At 38.5% G+C, this 20,276-nt stretch overlaps 1 protein-coding gene across 2 annotated transcripts in view; it reads right to left on the reverse strand.

Moving 5' to 3' along the window:
- FAM135A (family with sequence similarity 135 member A) overlaps nucleotides 1–20,276 on the reverse strand; it is a 79,733-nt gene that overhangs the window by 49,901 nt on the left and 9,556 nt on the right. For both annotated transcript variants that reach the window (XM_058801282.1, XM_058801281.1), the window contains exons 2-3: nucleotides 14,996–15,075; nucleotides 11,252–11,372 (exon numbers count right to left, since the gene is read on the reverse strand). In XM_058801282.1, the coding sequence (XP_058657265.1) occupies nucleotides 11,252–11,328 (77 nt within the window). In that variant the 5' untranslated portion in view covers nucleotides 11,329–11,372; nucleotides 14,996–15,075. The remainder of the gene's footprint in view (nucleotides 1–11,251; nucleotides 11,373–14,995; nucleotides 15,076–20,276) is intronic.

Raw genomic sequence — 20,276 nt, forward strand, 5'->3', positions numbered from 1 at the left:
TTCTGGCCTTCACTAGTTGTAAGTTTTGCAGCTGTGCAATTCTGTTCCTCTCATCTATCAGTACACAAGAACACAAGCCTTACAATTCACTTTGCACCTAATTTTAATGAAAGGCAATCTCTGCTTTAATTGCAAATAGCAAACATTTAACCAGAGGAAAAATCAGGTACCGCAAAGAAAACTGTTGCAAAAATCATGACAGAAGAGCCCATGTGAGCTACCATATCTTATGTAAGATAAATCAAAAAAAAGCAGGTCTCTTTCACTTTCATCCCTTTCATATTTGCCCCTGTAGTAAGCTGTGTAATTCATAAAAGTGACATTAGCTCCTGTCATTTAATTTTTTACATTGAAACACTGTAGTTTCAAATATAACATACTGCTCTGAGATGTTATTAGCACACTAAGAAAGAAAAGTAATCTCTCAGATTTAGAAGTGTCTTTTTTCCTTCAAGCAAGGCACACTTTCATGATTCATTTAAATCACCTTAAGCCAGTACTGCCCCAGGTAGAAGCATTTTGCAGACCAAAACCTCTTTTGCGTATTTTTGTCCTGCCTCAAATAAGTTTTGCTGGTCCATCACATCTATGGTAAAAGAAACCAACATGCTCATCCACCTGAAAAGGGAAAAGAAGAATCCAGTAGGGGCTATTAACAGAAGGCAGGATCATACAGCCAGGGGAAAAAGTGTGACATGACAGGGGCTTAAGAAAGGCTGAGCTAGTGGTGGGGCTCCATGCTCAGAAATAATATGAAACTGTACTGCCACTTCTGGTAAATTATTTTTTCCTCAACTTCAAGAGTTTCAACTCCAAAAGCACTGAGAGGCAGAACTGCTTTATTATTATAATAAATCTTAAGAAATAACCTCAGAGAATATTACCAGAACAATGTCACAAGCAAGTAATGAAAAGTTAGCAGCATAAATTAAGACCTGTTTCTCTAAATTACGATGATCCTAAAAGCTTATGAATGTCAAAGAGTAAAGTGAACATTCAAGATTTGAAAGCAAAAACTCCACTTCTTTCCCCTTCATAAAAAAGAAGAGTTACTGTTCTTGAACAGACTTTTTGACATGATAGAGCCACCTCCTACAGCAACAGTATCTTCCATCTCCTAAGACCTACCCTATCCAGTATACTCACAAGAACTAAATTTCTGAGGCCAGTTTATGTAAATGAAACAAATTACAGGAGAACAAACACACTAAGTACTCAAATCCCTTTTTCTCTTGCCAGGTTCCATAAGCTGGATACCCTGAAGACACACAGTACCTGCTGAACCTGTTCACAAGTTAAAAAAAATTATATAAGCAAGAAAAAAACCAATTTGTTTTTCTAAAGTCTACATTTTTCAAAGGCTTCTGTTTTGAGAAAACCATAAAAAGCACCACAGAAAACCTCAAATGATATCCAAAATATTTTGAAATCAATTTTATGTAGGAATGTATTCAGGAAAGGTAGGAAACAAATTGCTGAAAGGAAGGCATGCAAAAGTACTATGAGATGAAAACTGAGAAAATAACCAGGACAAGAGAAAAACTCCAAAGAAGAAGCACTAATCATAGTGATATGACTGAAGTGTAGAGATGGTCATCAAGGTGATCATATGATTTACTTTCTACATACACTGAGGGGCCTCTAACTTTCCACGCATCTGGGTGTCGAACTCATTTTGCTCCCCTTACGAGGCTGACCTCCCACCAGTGCTCCCTGTAAGCTGAGATCTGCAAAATCCACTGAAGAAGAGCCCGAGGTCTCCTTGCAGAGTTGGAAGCTGAGGGTTTCTGCTGCTCTGGATCCCCTTCTATCACCTCCTCCTTCCCCCTTTCAGAACTGACCTACAGAAAAGGGACTGTGCATTCTGGACGTGATTAGGGGCCCTTTCTCTGCTAAGTACCAGAGCTGGATCTCTCTGACTTCTGCAATAATCTGATTCCTTCTCTGTGCCAGTCAAGCAAGCTGGCATCTGGGAAACCTTATCCTTTCTTATAGCAAGGGAATGTCAAGAATAATGTCTTGAAATTTAGACTGTGCTTTTACCATAGAAGGACTTCTGCAAGAAATTAAGTTTAAGGAATTCTGTTTACCCCTTTTCCTCTGTCCGGTCCTCCCAGGCACTCAACTCTTTCCCCTGCAAGACATTTGCCACCTTTCTCAATTACACCAATGCACAACTTGCAGAGCAGTTCTGGACACTGGTGAGATCCAGCAGCTCAGTCAGCACAACCCACAGGGCAGGGCACTGCAGTGGCACGACGCTGCCAGCAGCAAGGGAGGTGGAAACTGCAAACTGGCGTTGCCAGGCAAGCTCTGTATCTCCACATGAGGGCTTAGGGAAATTAGAATTGACATACCTGACGTCTGTCATAACTCTGTATCCTTGGGGCACGGATGCCAACTGAGATGAATGCAAAAGTTCAAACAGAGGTTTTGTTTCAAAACATACTGATCTCTGGGCTGCTCTCATTGAGCACATCATACTGACATAATGGCCTCTCCTGTGCCAGATATGTCTTCCTAACATAGAGGCTGGAACTTTTATGGACATTTCTCTCAGGATTAGTTGTAGTCCAGGATTACAGTTAAACCAACCCAAAAGCTAGCTGGTAACACAAGTAGGCATCCCATTCCTCCTGGGTACTCTATACTCCTGCACCATCACTGACAGAATATCTGATGCTGATGTGGACCAGAGAGATTTAAAAAAATATAACCCAGAATGATTCTGGTTTTGCCAGTTTTTTCCTGCTGGTTTACCACTTTGAGCTGACCAACCATAAGGTGAAAGAGCATGGCTGCAGGCACACAGGAAGCACCAGAAGCAGGATCACCCTACTCAGGCAGATGCTATCCAACCCATCTCCATACCTGTAAGATCTCTACCATTATCCCTGTGCTCCTGCCTGCTTAACCCCCTCTCTGACTATACTGCTGCCAACAGCAAGCCCATCTGACTGACCTGACTGCAGGAGCAGACAAAGCAGGAGAAGACCATGCATATCCCACCTTTTGGCAGATACATTCTCAGGCCCAATATAAATCCATAGAATGCTATTTCACTCCAGATTTGGGTTCATGACACCAACAGTGGGCCATGCTGGGTATACTCTCTCACCCTCTCCTTCCACCAGAAAACCTTGGAGCTCAGGCACAACCATCCACATCAAAGAAACATGCACAAGTGAAAAATACACCTCTTTTTTCTTCCTAGCCTGATCACCTCCAATAACTAGGATGCTACTTTTTGCAGTAAAAATACACAAATACAAAAAATTATTAGCAGCAGGTCTTGATCACTTAATCTAAGGTATTCATCATATTTTTTGAGAAAATATGAGACAAAATTTTAAAGCAATTTTAAAACTTTGCAAATCAACAAAGGAAGTTATGTATACATAAGCATGAACATGATGGTCAGGTCTAGAGGGCCTCTAAGTATTTGGAGATATTTTAAGCTTCTTCCCCCATGGCCAATGTGAGTCAGAATCTGGGAAAGGCTGAACAAGTGGAGTGGGGTGAAATAAGAGTAAAAAATATTCAAAAATTTGATGAGTTATTTTGTGTGGAGTACAGTAATTGGCAGGAGGCATAAGAAGTAAAAAAGGAAGAGATTTTGAAGCAAACACCTGACTGGAGTCACTGACTGAGGCTGTGTTTGGTGGTGGGACTGAGCCTGGTTCCCTATTTCAAAAAGCTATATGCTCTCTGCAGTTTGTGATGATCCAGTAAAGTGCTGCTTGTGATTACAGACAGAGGTACACATCAAGATATTATTAGTTTGTGCAAGCAGCAAAGGAGGCACAAAAAACCACCATACCAGAAACTTCTGCTGTATTGTGAGGCAGTCAAGACTTTGAAACACAGGATGAACATCTTTCTCTCTCTCTCTTCCCTCAGATAGCTATAGATGGTAAACTAACTTAAGGAATCATATTTCTGCTGTAACTATTATGTGTATCAACCAAGTACACATAAATAAGGCAAAACACCCATGAATGACAGATTTTTCTGGGTTTTGCTACCATCTCACAGTGTCAGGTCTGAACTGTAAGACTATGCACAAGCTACAACCTTCTGCACATAAGGGTGCTAACACTTGAAAGAATCTCAAAAGTAGCAATTTTAGTAACTAAGTATGTATTCAATGCAAAGTTAAAACTGTTACTGCTGTCACATGCCACTCCATAATACTGAACTCAGTAAAACTCCATTTAGAAAAAGGTGCATATTCAAGAAATCATTATTGTGATGCCTTCAACTAACACCTATGCCCATTCTACCTTCATATTATACACAGCTGAGTGCTATATGTTCTACAGAATAAAGAATGGGTCTTCTCCAGACAAAATCCCCTTATACTAATTCCTGTCTTACACTGCTATTTACTCCCTCACTAAACTAAACTCGTTGATCATGTTTCTCCTGAGAGACTTCATGGCAAGGCATGCTGAAGTACAATTGTTACTTTGCAGTGTGAAACGGTACCTGGTGTTACATACACAAGACCCCTATTTCTTCAGTTGCATAAAGAAAGAAGGAATTACAAAGACCCTCCAAAAGCACTCTCAGAGGATGGCAAATTATGCCATATGACTTTCACATCAAAGAGCTGTCCCTACCACAGCCCTTTCAGGTCCAGAAAGGCGGCAAGATGGCATAACCAGGCATCTGTGCTCTTCATCTTTTTGTTCTTAGAAAATGGAATTTTGCCAAATTGAATGCCTTGAGGATGCCATTAGACAGCTTTAATTCTGAGTTGAGAAAATGTTTTCCATTGCAAAATCATATTTTCAATTGCAAAAGTTGTTATTTTTAAAATGTCCAAAAGTACTACTTTAATGCAAGAGCTAAAATCTGAATAAAATTCAGGTGATTTGAAATTTGTATCCCATATCTGATAAGTCTAGAAGATGCAATGAGTACCCATGAACATTATAAAACATTGAAGTAATATTTTTGGAATATGGGGGGATACAGGAAAATAAACATACCCTCAGGACAACTATAACTACCAACTCTTAGCTATACCTCTATGTATAATGACTGAAGAAACAAGCATCTGTACAATCATCTTTATGGGTCAGAACATGCAGCTAAAACCTGAAGCATCTGTATCTCATTTCATTTCTTAACCTGGAGTATAGTCTTCTAGGAATTACCACAGAGAAGAGCAGGAAGGAGGATTCAAAACTAGGAGTCCAATTTACAGTGGCTGTAGGTGACTCCCAGACAAGCTTCCCTGTGTGGCTCGACGTCACAGGTAACTGAAGTCTTCAAATAACTGAAGAAGACAAGCAGAACAACCTATCCATGTCTTCAGTTCTACTCAGTGTGCTTCAAAAAACCTTAATTTCTCAGCTAACTCAAAGGAAACAGTGCTCAGTTTTCTACTTACTTTTCTAATCCCTATTTTCAACAAAAATAAGATGTCATATTTCAGGAGACAAGAATCTGTCTTAAATTGTAACTGCTCTTTGGGACCATGTCATTGGTGTCTCAGACACGCTGCATCACAGGGGCTAATAGATAATTGATGATACTAAGTTTCAAATTCTGCAGCAATGGCAATTTAAAATAAGACTTTCTCACTGCTCATTCCCAGTCTTACCCTTTCCTGCCTCAAAGCAAGCAGGACCTGTGTGTGGGCATCTACTGACAAACTCCAATCAGAAACTGATCCACTTAAAAAAACCAAAACAATGAAACAACAACAAAAAACTCAAGACCAAAAATATTTGCATAATTTTTCCTAGACAGATTATTCCATTGAGTTTACAGCCTAGCCTTCCAAATCTTAAACCTGTATAATTGCTATTTGTATTGCTGTAAAACCATAACTGAAAAACGGAGCTCATCTTACAACTGTTGGACAAATTTGACAGCTTTCTTCCCTCTTTGTGAAAATGCATTACATTAGGTAAAGATCACAGTACAATACTTCAAAAGATAAGCTATCCTGTCAGAAGGCAGTTCACAACACTTATTTCCAGAAAAATATGTCATACAGAAATGTAGTTTGAAAGTAAAAGTATGTCTGTGCTGTATGAATTAAAAAGAAAACCAAACAGGTGAACCTGAATGTTCCTTGTCCATCAAGAGTTTGTTATTTGATCATATGCTAGCAACACAAACCATTAGCAAGGGCTCCTTCTTCATTTAAGGACAAAAGTCCTTCATTTAAGGACTTTTCATTTCTGATATAAACAGGAGGAAGAAATATGGTCCTGCTGGAAGTGTACATTTTGAATTTTAATTTCTTGCTAAAAATTTTTAAATTAATGTAGGCAACTCACTGGATCCAGAAAACAATACAACCTTTTATATATTGCATTATTTCTCGTGACATTACTGAGTAATCATAATAAGATTTATTAAATTTCATACTCTGATTCAGTGTTATTTTCTTTTAAGCTACATTACACAACCACATGCATGAAAGCATAAAATGTCAATGCTGCTTAGATACATCAGTGAGAATCTACACATGGAAAAACATAAATCTATGGAACAGAAGAATATCATAAGGCTAAATTTTCAGTAGTCTCAGAAGCTTAAATTCCTTTGACTTTTAATAGGATTTAGGTTCACAAGCAACTTATGCTGCAATCCTACCAATAACCTTTCAGATATGATATATCTCCAAAAATACCTTTTAGGTTAGAATCTGCCAAAGTCTCTCCTGTGGAAGGTATTTAGTATTATTCTTTTCATCTGTTACCCAACAGTTAAAAGCAAAAAGACTTTTAAAAAGTGTGGTAGACTTATATTACTAATATAAGTTCTTTATGTGGTTTTATAAGAATCTTTTAACCCAAAACAAAGTCAAATAAAAGAAAACTAAGACACACTAAACAGTAAATATGCAATAAAGAGCTACTGTTACTACTCTATTTTACCTCCTCTCCTCATCATTTATATAACAAGAAATTTATACAGTCAAAAAACCATTAGGAAGTTCTTTTTCTGAAACCCACAATGAAACTGCAAGTATTGTACCTTACAAATTAAAATGGTACCAAAAAAAAAAAAAAAGGGCAAAACACATAGACATAACTATTACAAGTATTCTAAAGCCAGCTTTGGCCTGTTGTGTGTGCATGCATACTACTGACAAAGTAACAAAAGATTAGTGAGAAAGTAAGAACTTAACACTGGGATTATACGAATGCACAGAGATGGGGGAAATGTAGATGAAAGCTGTTTTCCAAGCAGATCTTGCAGCAATGTGTGCACTATGCTAAACTACAAACTACTAGCTAAGTCTCTTTAGCTCATTAGATTTGCCATTTACGGGTAAAAAAGCAATACACAGCTCTGGCGAAATGCAAACCTCACATTCTCAAAAGTGAGGGTTACCAGGAAACTCTTCCTGCCCACAGAAAAGGTGTGACTGTCCCAAGTTAGACATCAGGACCCATCACCCCATAGGGAACATGGGAACTTCAACTGAGCACTACAAAGTATTGAGGCACTTTCAGTAAGCAGTTCCTTGGAATGAGACATTCTGAACACATTTATATCTCAGTTCAGGATATATATGTATCCTGACACATACAAAACATATGTAAACGAGGGGCTAAGCAACCTGTTCTTACAGCAAAGTCTTTGAAACTGAACAGCTTTAAGCTGAAGGAGGCTAGGGTTAGATGAGATATTAGAAATTCTTTCAATCAGAGGGTGGTGAGGCACTGCAACAGGCTGCCCAGAGAAGGTGTGATCACCCCATCCCTGGAAGTGTTCAAGGCCAGGTTGGATGGGGCTCTAACTGTTCTGACGGAAGGTGCCTCCCCCATGGCAGGAGGGTTGGTACTGGATGACCTTTAATGCCCCTTCCAACCCAAGTCATTCTATGATTCTATGCAAAGACTGCTGGGACTGCCGACCCAGTATCAGTCCATGGGAGGTGCCACTGGTCACCAGCTTTAGGTTGGACTTCGCACCACTGACCACAACTCTTTGAGCCAAATCATCCAACCGATTTTCCACTCAACTCATTCTCCCCTTCTGTAATCAAGTTATGTTATGCTACCTTTGTCTTTATAGAAGACCAGTACTATGGAGCCTCCACCTTACTGGTGTGAACTTTTACAAGCTAAGATGACAAAACAGCCTGAAACTTCACTGTCTCAGACTATCATTCTCACAGGTCCCAAACAGATACATTTCTTTAATTCATTTTGTTACACGATACTCGCATATCAATCACTGTTTGAACACAACTCCTATCATCACATCGCACTAGCTCAAAACAAAAATTGTGTGAAGCCTTATTTCAATGTAATAACAGATAAAAATAAACCAGAGGAGCCATCTGTAACAAGCTGGGTCTAAAGCAAATGGCACAGTTATAAGAAAACATAACAAAATAGCTGTATTGGATACATAAGACAAATATTTTATTACAATGCACTGTCTGTTAGCCCTTCTTGGAATAGTAGGTTATCTTCAAGTAAAGAAAATAGTCTGCTTTAGAGGGTCACTTAGGAGGATAAGATAGTTATAACCCTTCATATAAATATGATCTTGAGTAAAATACTATGAGAAATTTGGGCTCAGTCTGCACTGAGTTTCGATCAAAAGATTTGATCTTTTGAGGATTTGAGGCACCTTCCCCAATGACCCCAGTTTGCTGCATGCTGGTTCAGTTCACTGAGAGCTTTCCAGTCACCTGGATGTCTCCAAAGGAAGTCGAACTACTCTGATCTACCTGTCACAAAATGCACTTCAGCCCCTGGGGGCACAAAACAGTCTGAACCAACTACTGATACAACCAACTTCCCAGTACACTCATGATACAAAATGTCTGGTCCTCAGCAGAAGATGAGGTTAAAATCTGGTCTGAAGTAACCATGGAACCACACAGATGTATGGACATCAGCACTGCTTTTCATAATTCGTTCCTTAAATACCAAACTTAATTGTTAGTGTAAACACAGTCACAAGTGCTTCTGGCAACTGTAGTGCCACTACAGATACAAATGCAAGAAAATATGAGACACTTGGGATGCGAGAGTTGGCAGATTTCTTCAAATAGTTATAAAAGCAGGAAGACAGTAAAATGGGTTTGACTGGATATTAGGGTATGTGGACTCTACAGAAAAGGAGGGGAGGGTGGGGAATATGCCACAAATTCCAATGACCAAACTCATGTTAGCTCATGTTTAATAAAAGGGACAAAAGACTGACATCTAAAATACATAAGGGTGAACTTTTAGACTGATAGAGTGATTCACAAGACAAAGCCGTTAAGAAAAACAGCTAAAATGGATCAGAAGGAAATTTAGGCTGGGAATGATGACATCTCCAGTAATCAAATGAGTGAGAATCTGGACTCACTCTGCAAACACATACTTTTGGAGTAAAATCTTCTAAGTTCTAATAAGGAACTTGATGTGACTACTTGCAATAGCTGACATTTTATTCTATACAGTTCAGAAGGTCATGATGTTTCTAACTCCATGAGACAAGCATGCCACACTGGGAAGGCTTAAATGCACACAATACAATCAATTCTGTACTTGATTTTGGCAAGACAAACCATGCTAAACACAGTCATAGCTAAAAAATAGGAGGCTAACAATGAAACTAAAGATTTTCCTTTTCTGCTCATTCAATCCATTATCCAAAAGCTCCTGCCGCAACAGAAGTATTACATATGGTCTCAAATAAACAGTTTCCTAGAAAAATACTGGGGCCTACCCAAATTAAATTAATTGCAATAGTCACATTACTTGGTCTGTCAAATTATTCTGGAAGGTCTCTCTTCTTCCTGACATTAATTTCTACAGCAATGTGCCCACAGTTTAAGGTTCAGCTCAAAACCAGAGAAGTTATCTCCTCAAGTCACTTTTCTCTTTGTGTCAGCATTTCACCTCTCTGAACTTGCCCTGTGAATTTACTGTTTTTTAGCTTACTGCAAGAGTAAGCTAAAAAGAAATACGCCAGGTAAGGCACTGGTAATTATACTGCTGTGCTTTGCTTCTCAACTACCTTTCTGAGGAACCATTTGAATTGTAAGCTTAAGACAACCAAAACACTTTCTTCTCTTCAGGTTCTCCATTAGAGTAAATGTGCTGCCATGTTCTACCCTCTCCTTGCTCACTGATTTCAAAGATTTAAAAAGGCTACAGTTCAAAAGACTGTGCTTTTTTGTTGAAGTAATTAGAATATTCTCAGTGTTTTCACAGACCTCTTAAGCCTTCCATAATCCTTCTCTTCCAATGAAGAGTGAAATTACAATTTTCCCTAAAAAGAGGTCAGTTTGTTGTATATACTTTGACTGCATATAGTGCCAAATATAATGGGTCATCATTTCTGTCAAAACACCTCCCCAACTGTACTGAAAACAATACTCACATGCACACACCCACACCCCAGTCTCGAACTAAGGCAACGCTAAAAACACAAATATATTTTCTTATCACTACTTCTGAGGAAAGTGACTCTACAATGTTTTGGAAAAAGCAGCTATCGTAAATCAACACTGATACACCCTGTTCCATCTCTGCAAACACTAACACAGCCTAAACTCTAACATGCATTTTTACTGTAGTCTACTTGAGGATTGACAGAAGGCTAATGTACCACAACACAAAAGGACCAATAATCTTTAATAGCTCCAAAGTAAGCTACAAAGGATTATTTCCTGCATAGCCATGGGTAACAAGGACCTTTGAAAGTAATCTAGGACAATCACGTAATATCCAATGGAAGGAATGTGGAAAAGACTTCTACAGAGATAAGGTGGAGTAAGAGGAGGTCAGGAGAGTCTAAAGAGGCAGCCTGGAGTTTTGTGCAACTGGAGGCACAGCACAGGGAGAAGAGAGAGGCTGGTGAAATTCTCCACTGCCAAACTGATAAACGAGTAGGTTAATTGGGGCAAGACCATTTTTTAAATATTGAAGAGAAACACCTATCATATTTCAAACAAAAGGGGTTACAGAAATTAACATATACAAGGGTAAAGGTCTGGGTAAGAATATGATGCACTCTCCATATCTAATGGTTTTCCCTCATCTCCAATTAGACAAAAATATTGTACTACAAATTAGATTTTAAGAAAAAATATTTTAATATTTAAAATTAAAACCCTAGAAAGAATAAGACTTTCCAAAACAGAATTTAAAAAATCAAATCCCTATAATAATAGTCAGTAACACATGAAGCAACACTGCATGACAGAGTACCCATTAAGGTCTTTCCAACAAGCCATCCAACGGAGTAAAGTTTGAAAGAACATGCTACCTACCCTCTTTGAAACAAATCCACATTGAAGAATTTGTGGAGCTCCACGGAGAATTCTACCATAGCCTGAACTTCACTCATGTTTATGAGGATGAAGAAGTCAAAACTTGTCAGCACCTTAGTTACTGAAAACAAAGAGAAAACAAACTATTTAGAACACAAGCTGGGGATAGTGCACATCTGGTCCTAAAAAGGACAATACTTACACACAGTTTTGCACAGCTTTCCTAAATATGCAGGCCCTGAGGTAAACAAGAATAGAGGATGTACCAAATCCAGCTCACAGTAACTTCTACCTTTCTTGCAAAGGAATGAAGTGTTATCAGAGAAGCATCACAACACAGCGTCAGCATCATACAATCCTGGCACTTCCTGGTACCTGCATACTGCAGCTCTGCTCAGGTTCTTGGCTGGAGAGGGAAAAATACTCTCTGACAAGGAGAAAAAGAGCATGGGCTGCTTCCAGCCCTTGCTGGCGCAGAATGTCCATGCAGGCAGCAGAGCCACAACTCTGGCATGAAGACAGCAACAGCTCAATTACAGTGTAGCCAAACAGTAAAGAGAAAGTGTCTGACCAGGTCCTGTAAGGCTTTAGACTGAGAGATTTCAGGGGAAGGCAGGAGTTAAGCAAGCAACACGCCTATTTTTAGTAATTTTTTTTGTGGTGTAATAGTAAAGTGATAATTCTCACTGTCATCTTCACAGCCACAGAGTAGCAAGTTCCTGCTACTTTACAGCTGCCTGCTGATACCTACATTTAAATCCTACAGATTTTACTAAGTTCTGCTGGTTTGCCTTCAACACTAGACTAATGAAACACACTACACCTTCCACCAACACTTGACTTTAAACTTACTAGTTTCTGCAAGCACTGTCTGGTTTGAGGACTAAGCAAACAAAAAAAATTGAGCAGGCTGTCCTTCATACACATTAGTCAATTTTTCTGGCTCTGATGTAGAAGCAATAAACATTGTCTAGAGCTTGAATGGATTATGGGTTTTATTGTTTCTAAAATTTTGAACATGCATTTGGGTGTTTGTGAAGTAGCAGGCAGTACTGAGACTAAACAGAGCAGGTGGCAAAAAAAGTCATGACTGCAGCAGGGATTATTCAGCTGAAAGCAAAGTTACTTTTAGAGGCACCACCTCTAGCCTATCAACTAAATTGTCTTAGAATATGACTCAAAATAAGACCTCCCTTTCTGTACTCTAGAGGAGCTGAAAGACTTCAAGCCCTGTAACACAAGTGTAGATTTTAAACTCTAAACAAGACATTAATTCTGATCTTGGTTTAACAGCCAATACAGGGACTCTGAATGGACTTTACAAAAACACAGGAACAGTATATTATTGGTGTAACAGGGGATGAGGGAAGAGGAATTTTGCTGCATTAGGACAACATGAAGAACTTGGATCAAGGGCTCTTACCACAAGATCAAAATTACAGCATCTAGATGATGCTATTAATCCAGCTTGTCTAAAATAATCTTGTCATCATTTGAATTTCAATCAAAGGCCTTCAACAGACTAATTGAATGATGCCATAAGTTATGCTACAGTTTTGTAGTGTTAGGACTGGCAGTGACAGCCTACAGGGCTTTGCAGCAATTCCCTCTTCCACTGCTTTGTCTGTAGTACTGTATAGGGATGTCCTCTGTGGTCTTTAAAGCTAGATACAAAATGTTCTGCACTGTAATTCTCTGGAGCTGCAATACTGCATTATCACATGGGCATCACCTACCAAAATGCAAGTATATAATCTGCAAATGAAACCTGACCTGCCACAGAGCAGAGATCCAGAGACCCTAGATCCTCTGTGACCTTTGGCTGCTGGGCAACAAACCCTGTGTGCTATGCATGAAACTGTCCAGTACTCAGAAGGAAGCCACTTCAAAGCACTCAAGGAAAAGTAAAACAATCTTTATCTTTTTAAGGATGCCATGGGGCAGTCTCATCCAATCTGCATTTTGATGGAACTACATTCTAAAGAGAGGAAGACATGACAAGGCTCTGGTGTCCTGGCACAATGAGTGGTGCTAACTCCCTGAGCAGTTTGCCTTCATGAAGTGAAGACTGTTCCTGAGGTTGCTGTTGGGCCTTGATCTGGGTCCCTGAAGTCCCCAGCAGAAAAACTCAGAACAACCCAGAACCAGTCCAATTAGGTCCATTTCATGAATGAGTTAATTCAACAAAAAACCCCAAAACTTAAGAGAGTCATATCTTGCATGACTGCCAAAAGGACTGCCCAGTGAACTTGTGGTATTCCTACTGGGTATAATAGGGCTCTAGCTGGGCCCACTCCCTCCCTTCTTCCTCTATTGAGCTTACTTAGCACTCCCAGCCAGTTCACTGAAAACTGCCTGGCATGCAATTTTTCCCTGCAGACCAAGCACAGGGTCCAGCAACCACAGTCCTGCATGACACAAGACCATGCATTTTAATCCAGTAACACAGCTCTTGCTCAACTACAAACTGCATTTGGAAAAAACAGTGTCTATGCCTTGCTCCAGTACCAACTGCAAAACCAGTAAGAAATACTGTGGCACAGTTCACAGAACAGCACATCCAGCAAGCAGGTACCCAGCTGACCACTGAGAATAGCTTTTGCTTTGTTGAGCTTCAGTGTGTTCCACGTGCACCTTAAACTGGAAGAAGGGGAACATTCACTGCCCTGGGCTGACATAAACCACGTCACTACTTTTCTGCCAAAGTCTTTCGTACCAGTGCAAAGGAAAACAGTTAGTACAGAACAGTTACAGTTCTGTGAACTATGTAATAGAAAGTGTTATGCAGTGAATAAATATTTTAAAGGAGAAACTCAACTTGGACAATGTCTTAAGCTTCTACACTAATCATACAAAAGCCAACAAAAAAATTGAACTCATGTAGAGGTATTTGTTGTACAGATTCCTGTCAAACTTACAGCTGCACTCCACAAACTTCAAATTAATATTTCATGAGTTTACTGTTGTATTTTAAAGCACATTATTAGCATTTGGAAACCAAGATATTAAACTGCATTAAGAAACAAAAGAATCCTTCAGTAGGAGCTCTCTACATGAGAAATGGAGTTTAATGCAGCATATAAACCCATACCAGAAGGTCTGATAATAAATTACGGTACCTTAATACATAAATTAGAAAGGGGGGTTCTAAACTTTTGGTAGCTACTTAACTTTTACAATCCAAATAGCATTTCTATATTCAAAAGTATTCAGAGCACTGACATTTCACATTTCCAATAGTTAAAATGTCAGTTAAAGCTACTTGATCCTACAACTGAGGGCCAAACCTTTCCTTTTCTTCATACTTCTGAAGGTTTACTTATTTTTCTAAGTTGGAAAATCTCCTATATATCCTGGCTGGTCCACGCTGTCCCCACATCATCTCACCACTTTCTTTAGTTATACAAACTAACCTTTCCTGAGGACAAAATACAAACTGGATCACAGGATAACATATTTTTAATGTTTGTCTGAAGGAAAAAAAGGATGTTTCTTTTGTTTCTTGTTTCTGGTTTTCTTTTTCCTTAATTGATCATTTTAGTGCTACTTTACAGCAGTTGCATCAGAGCACCTGAGAGTGAACTGAAAATACAGAAACCTCCTAAACCAGCTTTGTTTTCAGAAAAATGATTCTGTAACACTGCCATTAATCTAGCTGTTTGCACTGGGAACTGCAAAACCACACTTTTGCAAATGAAAAAATGAGAAATGAAACTGCAAAAAAATGTTCAAAGAATGTCTTACCTGCACTGGTAAATACTCCATTTTAGTATGTCAATCAACCAGTCTTCCAGTTCTTTGCTGTCAAAAACATACTGCTTGAACTGAAAAACAAACAAACAAACAAACACGTTTTACTATGAGCAACATCTCTAGAATGTTTCAGTACTTATGCACTTTGTTCTCTTTTCCTGCATTCTAATAACAACCTTTATCATGTCCTCTCCAACAATCTCCCAGGAACTGCCTACCATCATTCTCCAGTCTGACCTTGGGTCCTGCACTGTAGTTTTCAGCTCTCCTAAAAATAGTTATGTCCTGATACGTATTTTTACAAAGTAAAAAAAAAAATATATATATTTATTATATATTTTTTATATATTATATATAATATATATATATATATAAGTAAAAAATATAACTTCTCATGAAGCCAATACTATGGCAAAGCTGACATTGCTATGCCCAGCCAAACTATCCCTGTCTTCACCACAGAATCCTAAGCTCCCAGAGGACTCTGGTACACCCCCAGCCTCCCCAGTCTTCAGAGAGACTCTCAGCTCTCCAGGAGCAACACAGCCCCAAAGAGGTAGGAGGATATTCCGGCCTGAGTCATCAAATACAGCTGAAGCCCCCACACAGCCTTACACAGCCACCAGGGAGGAGACAACTTACAAGAACAGGTCTGATGAGATTCTCCTGGTAAATCTCATGTCCCTTCTCCACAGGAGCCAAAATTCAGGGGACAAGGAGAAGACCATGAACTCACTTTCTTAGAGCAAACACTACAGGTAGGTCAACACCACCTAAAATTCTGAAACTCTCCCTGGAGCTCCTGATAAACCACTACTTTATTTATTAAGAAGCAGTTCATCTCTCCTGCACTCTGAAATCATCAGGGTACTTTAAAAATACAATAAAAAATTGCAAAATCTCTTTTTTATCTGATGGCCTTTAGATTTCAAAGACACAGAAAAGAGAACACTTAGTTCTACCCTCTTAAAGGAACTTTGCATCTTTCTGTATGTATATTTCAGAGAACTACAAAGACAAAATCTATCACAGCTTGTGCAGACAAGCTGTGAAACTAAACTGGTTTTGCATTAGCTCAAGAGGGAAGAAAACAGAGAAAGTAGAACATAAAAAAAAATATTATCTGGATTTTTTCTAAACAGATTTCACTTGTGCATGTCATGTTGGTATTACATATTTGATACCACAAATTTTCAATAATAACCTAGTAAAATCCTGAAGCCATAATGCCACATAAATATGGCACCGACCAAATATATTACATTTATTTAACAATACATTACAACCTGTGTCATACCAGTTCTCTTTTAAAGAGGACTGAGTTCTTTTTTTTGAAAGAGAGAGAGAAAAAAATGCAAAATTCTGAGGAACTGAATTTTTTCTAGCCTTGGATTTTGTATTTTATATTCAGTGGAAATCAAAAGTAAAACTGAAGAACCTACTAATTAAAATAGAACAAAGCATTCATTTTGGTCCAGTCTGTTTCAAGGTGTTCATTTAACATTCAAGTAGTATTTTTCTTCAAAGTTGTTGTAGAAGCCTTGTACACCACCATTCCTGAGCTTTTTTACCAGTCCTCTTTTCCTGTATGCTCAGAGATCCAGCACCTGCCAACACAAACTCAGCCACCATCTATCTCTGTGCTGATGACTCACAGGCATGTTCCCCCCACCTGAGAACTGCCTTCAATTCCAATTTTAGCTGTTTCTTGGACACTGCCTTCAGCTGAAACTCAATGTGGTGAAAACCAAGTTCTTGACCTGACCAACCAGACTATTCCTAATGCCTACTTTCTGGGTGTGCACACTGGCACAATCTGACTGCAAACCTGGACACTGTTTTTCATTTCAATTTCTCTGGGGTCTCACAGACTTTGGCAAGACTATACAGAAGATGTGCCAAATTTTTCTGCATTCACTTAGAAATATGTCCCATCTACCCATACATCTAAAACTCTTCCAAGCTAATATCCTTTTATTTTAATTACTGTGAGGCTGAAAAAGCATAATTCACCGCATGGATTAGTTCAGCATGGTGCTGCAAAGAATCAGCCTGTTATTTTGATCATTTCACCTTTCTCTCTGCATTCCCTGCAGAGAGCCTGGACTACTGCAAGCACAACTCCTGTGTCCTTTGAAATCCTTTCAGAGCTGTGCAGCACTCAATATCACAGTGTTCTGGTTGAGACTAGAGCTTCCCAGCACTAGAAATAAACCCTGCTCCTCCATAATTCAAAAGGTGAGGGTGTAGAAAAGAAATGGTAGTTGAGTTTTGGATTGCATAATCATCATGTGGTAAAACAAGCAAATAAACAAACAAAACCCTTATGCAGAAATATTGAGAATACCTTATTCAACTCATTATCCCGATTTTAAAAAGACAACGTCACCACCACTAGACAAATACATAAGAACAGACTGTTTTACATCAGGATTTCCTAATTACCTTTTTTTTTTTAAAGCTTCACAGCTATCATAATTATGTGAAGTAAATAACTACACATATAGTTAAACAATGACCTGATTTTCATGGGCTCAGGGCAAAACTCAACTATTACAATTTTCTTCATACCCAGTTCTCTAAGACTACACTATTTCCCAGCCAACCATAAGGTTTGATTCTAACAAAGATAATGCAAGGTACCGATGACATTTTAATGTGCTAGATGATAAACAGCCAACTTAATCAGGCATTAAAATTCAAGTTTTCATACTTTTTGCTTTAAATTTAGCACCAATATCTCATCCTTTATGCAGCACACTGATAAAAACAACACAGTCACTACTTTGAGCTGACAACTTGATTATTCCCACTGAGCACAGAAGTCATTAAGATGTTGCATTTATTTCTTTTCTTCTCCCCTATTAATAGATCATACATGTGATACAATAATTCATCTTGAACACTTATTAGGCATATTCCCTTCTATCCTAGCATTGGTCTTTGTCTATTTGACAAATGACATGTTATTTCTAAGCTTCCTCATTAAAAACTTCAACAGGAAAAGTTCTGTGGGAGCACAGTTAAAAGTTCTTTCTTATTGATGTGTTCTCCCTCCACCACAAAAACCCCTGCTGCAAAACAGACCCCATGCTTACAGATGTCAGCATTTTTCCTCCCAGTATGGACACTAACTTCTTCTCACTTCAGCCAACCATTTATGCTAAACAAAAACTGCATCATCTCTGAGATGCCTTCTCCTCTTTCTCATTAAAATGAACTGAGCAATGGTTTCAACAGTAATTTGCACTGAAAAATGGAAACAGAACATGAACAAACCAAACTGAATGCTTTATTTGCCTTTTACTAAGACCTCCCATAAAAATAAAACCCACATTTTCAAAATTATGAAAGGGGTATGAAATAACTTGCACAAATGTGACTGCTTTTGAGTCGGAAACAACTAAAATGAAGCATTTTGATGATAACCAGTAGCAGTTCAGGATATGTGCTACTACATTATGCCAGCCACCTTGTCCCACTTTGATCCCACACATTGGCTGAGTGAGAAAAATGAACTTCCACACACTCATGCCAAGAACCATGGAGAGTGGACCATGAAAATCAGCAGTAAAGCTGAGCTACCTCAACAACAGCGGTGAAAATAAATACCTCTGACTATAGCAGCAGTAATGCAGTTATGTAGAAATACACCTGCAAATGCAGAAATACATCTGTAAATTTATTACTTGCTTTGCCTATCATCTTCCATTAATGAACTCACAATCTATCTTTTCCTAACCTATTCAGAGGAGCATTATAGAGGAAAAACCAAAATAAATGGGAAAAAAACCCAATAAATTGCAGGCTGTAGTATTTTGGCTTTAAAATACCCAAATTGCATAGCCCAAACTACTGAGTTTATGAAGGATGCATCAGATAAGAATTAAAAAAGCAGGAGAGGGATGCTTACTAAAATAATTTGATTCCATCCAGTGGAATACATTCTTCATAAAACCTTAAGGGTCTATCTAAGTGTACTTAAAACATACTTCATTTTCCTACTTACACAAAGGAAGAAAGCTCTCTCTCTTTGAATACCATGTCCCAAAAATGTCATTAAATAAAAAATAGCTTTCATATGGATGGATGAATTTGGCATTAAAATGTCTCCAATGACTGTTAACGTCATTACTCTGCCATATTTTATGAATCAAAATTCTCCAAAAGAAAGCTGCAACTTCTCTCCCACCACAAGTAAACTTGTTTTCAAAAAAATAAACCCTTTTTTTCAAGAGAAATGAAAAATACTAACGCTATATGATCAATAAATTATTTTTAATAGGTAATAATTCTGTATTTTTGTCCTCTGTAAATAAAACAACACAATTTACAGAGTTGAGTCATTGTTCCAATATCTGCTCTGAGGTCATTCTTTGACAAGACAGTAAATACAGTTTAGATCTGACAGGTTGATTTTGTATTGGAAGGCTTTATGCCAAATAGTTACTGTATTTCCTCCCACAGTAGGCATTAAGTTAGCACAAATGATATATTGCACACTCTTATTAACTTAAGAAATGTGATAGCTCGGCTGCCTGATCGAAGCTACATTAGGGGATAATCTGATAGTAAATCTGATCCAGGATCAGTGGTCACAAAACCACTTCCTTGGTAGTTGCTACAGTAATAGCATTGGTGGTGATAAGGCTGGATCAGCCAACAAAGAAAAACACTGACTCTGACAGGGCATTCTTACAAATATAATTGCTTTCAGAAAGACACAGGAGTACTGTATCAAAAACTATTTTATTTTTCAACATCTAAAGTTAATAACCCAATATAAAGGCAGCTGATTTGGGGATATCTAGTACATCTTTAAAAACATAATCCTTGACTTCATTTTTTTCACAGAATCATTAAAGTTGGAAAAGACTTCTAAAATCATCAAGTTCAACCTTTAACCAAACACTGCTATCTCTACCACAAGACCATGTCCTCAAGTGCCAACTCCACACTTTAAACACATTTAGGGATGGTGATCTCACCACTGCCTTAAGGCACCTCTTTTCAGTGTTTGACAACTGTTTCAGTGAAGAAATTTTCCTATCTAAACTTTCCCTGACACAATTTAAAGCCATTTTCTCTCATTCTATCACTTATTACTTGGGAAAAGAGACCAACCCCCATCTTGCTACACCCTCTTCCAGGTAGTTGTAGAGAGTGATAAGGTCTTCCCTGAGCCTCCTTTTCTCCAGGATAACACCCCCAGCTCCCCACAGGACTTTTGCTCCAGTGCTGCTGCCCTCCTCTGGACTCACTCCAGCCCCTC

The sequence above is a fragment of the Ammospiza caudacuta genome, chromosome 3 (assembly GCF_027887145.1).
Source record: "Ammospiza caudacuta isolate bAmmCau1 chromosome 3, bAmmCau1.pri, whole genome shotgun sequence".
Lineage (NCBI taxonomy): Eukaryota > Metazoa > Chordata > Aves > Passeriformes > Passerellidae > Ammospiza > Ammospiza caudacuta.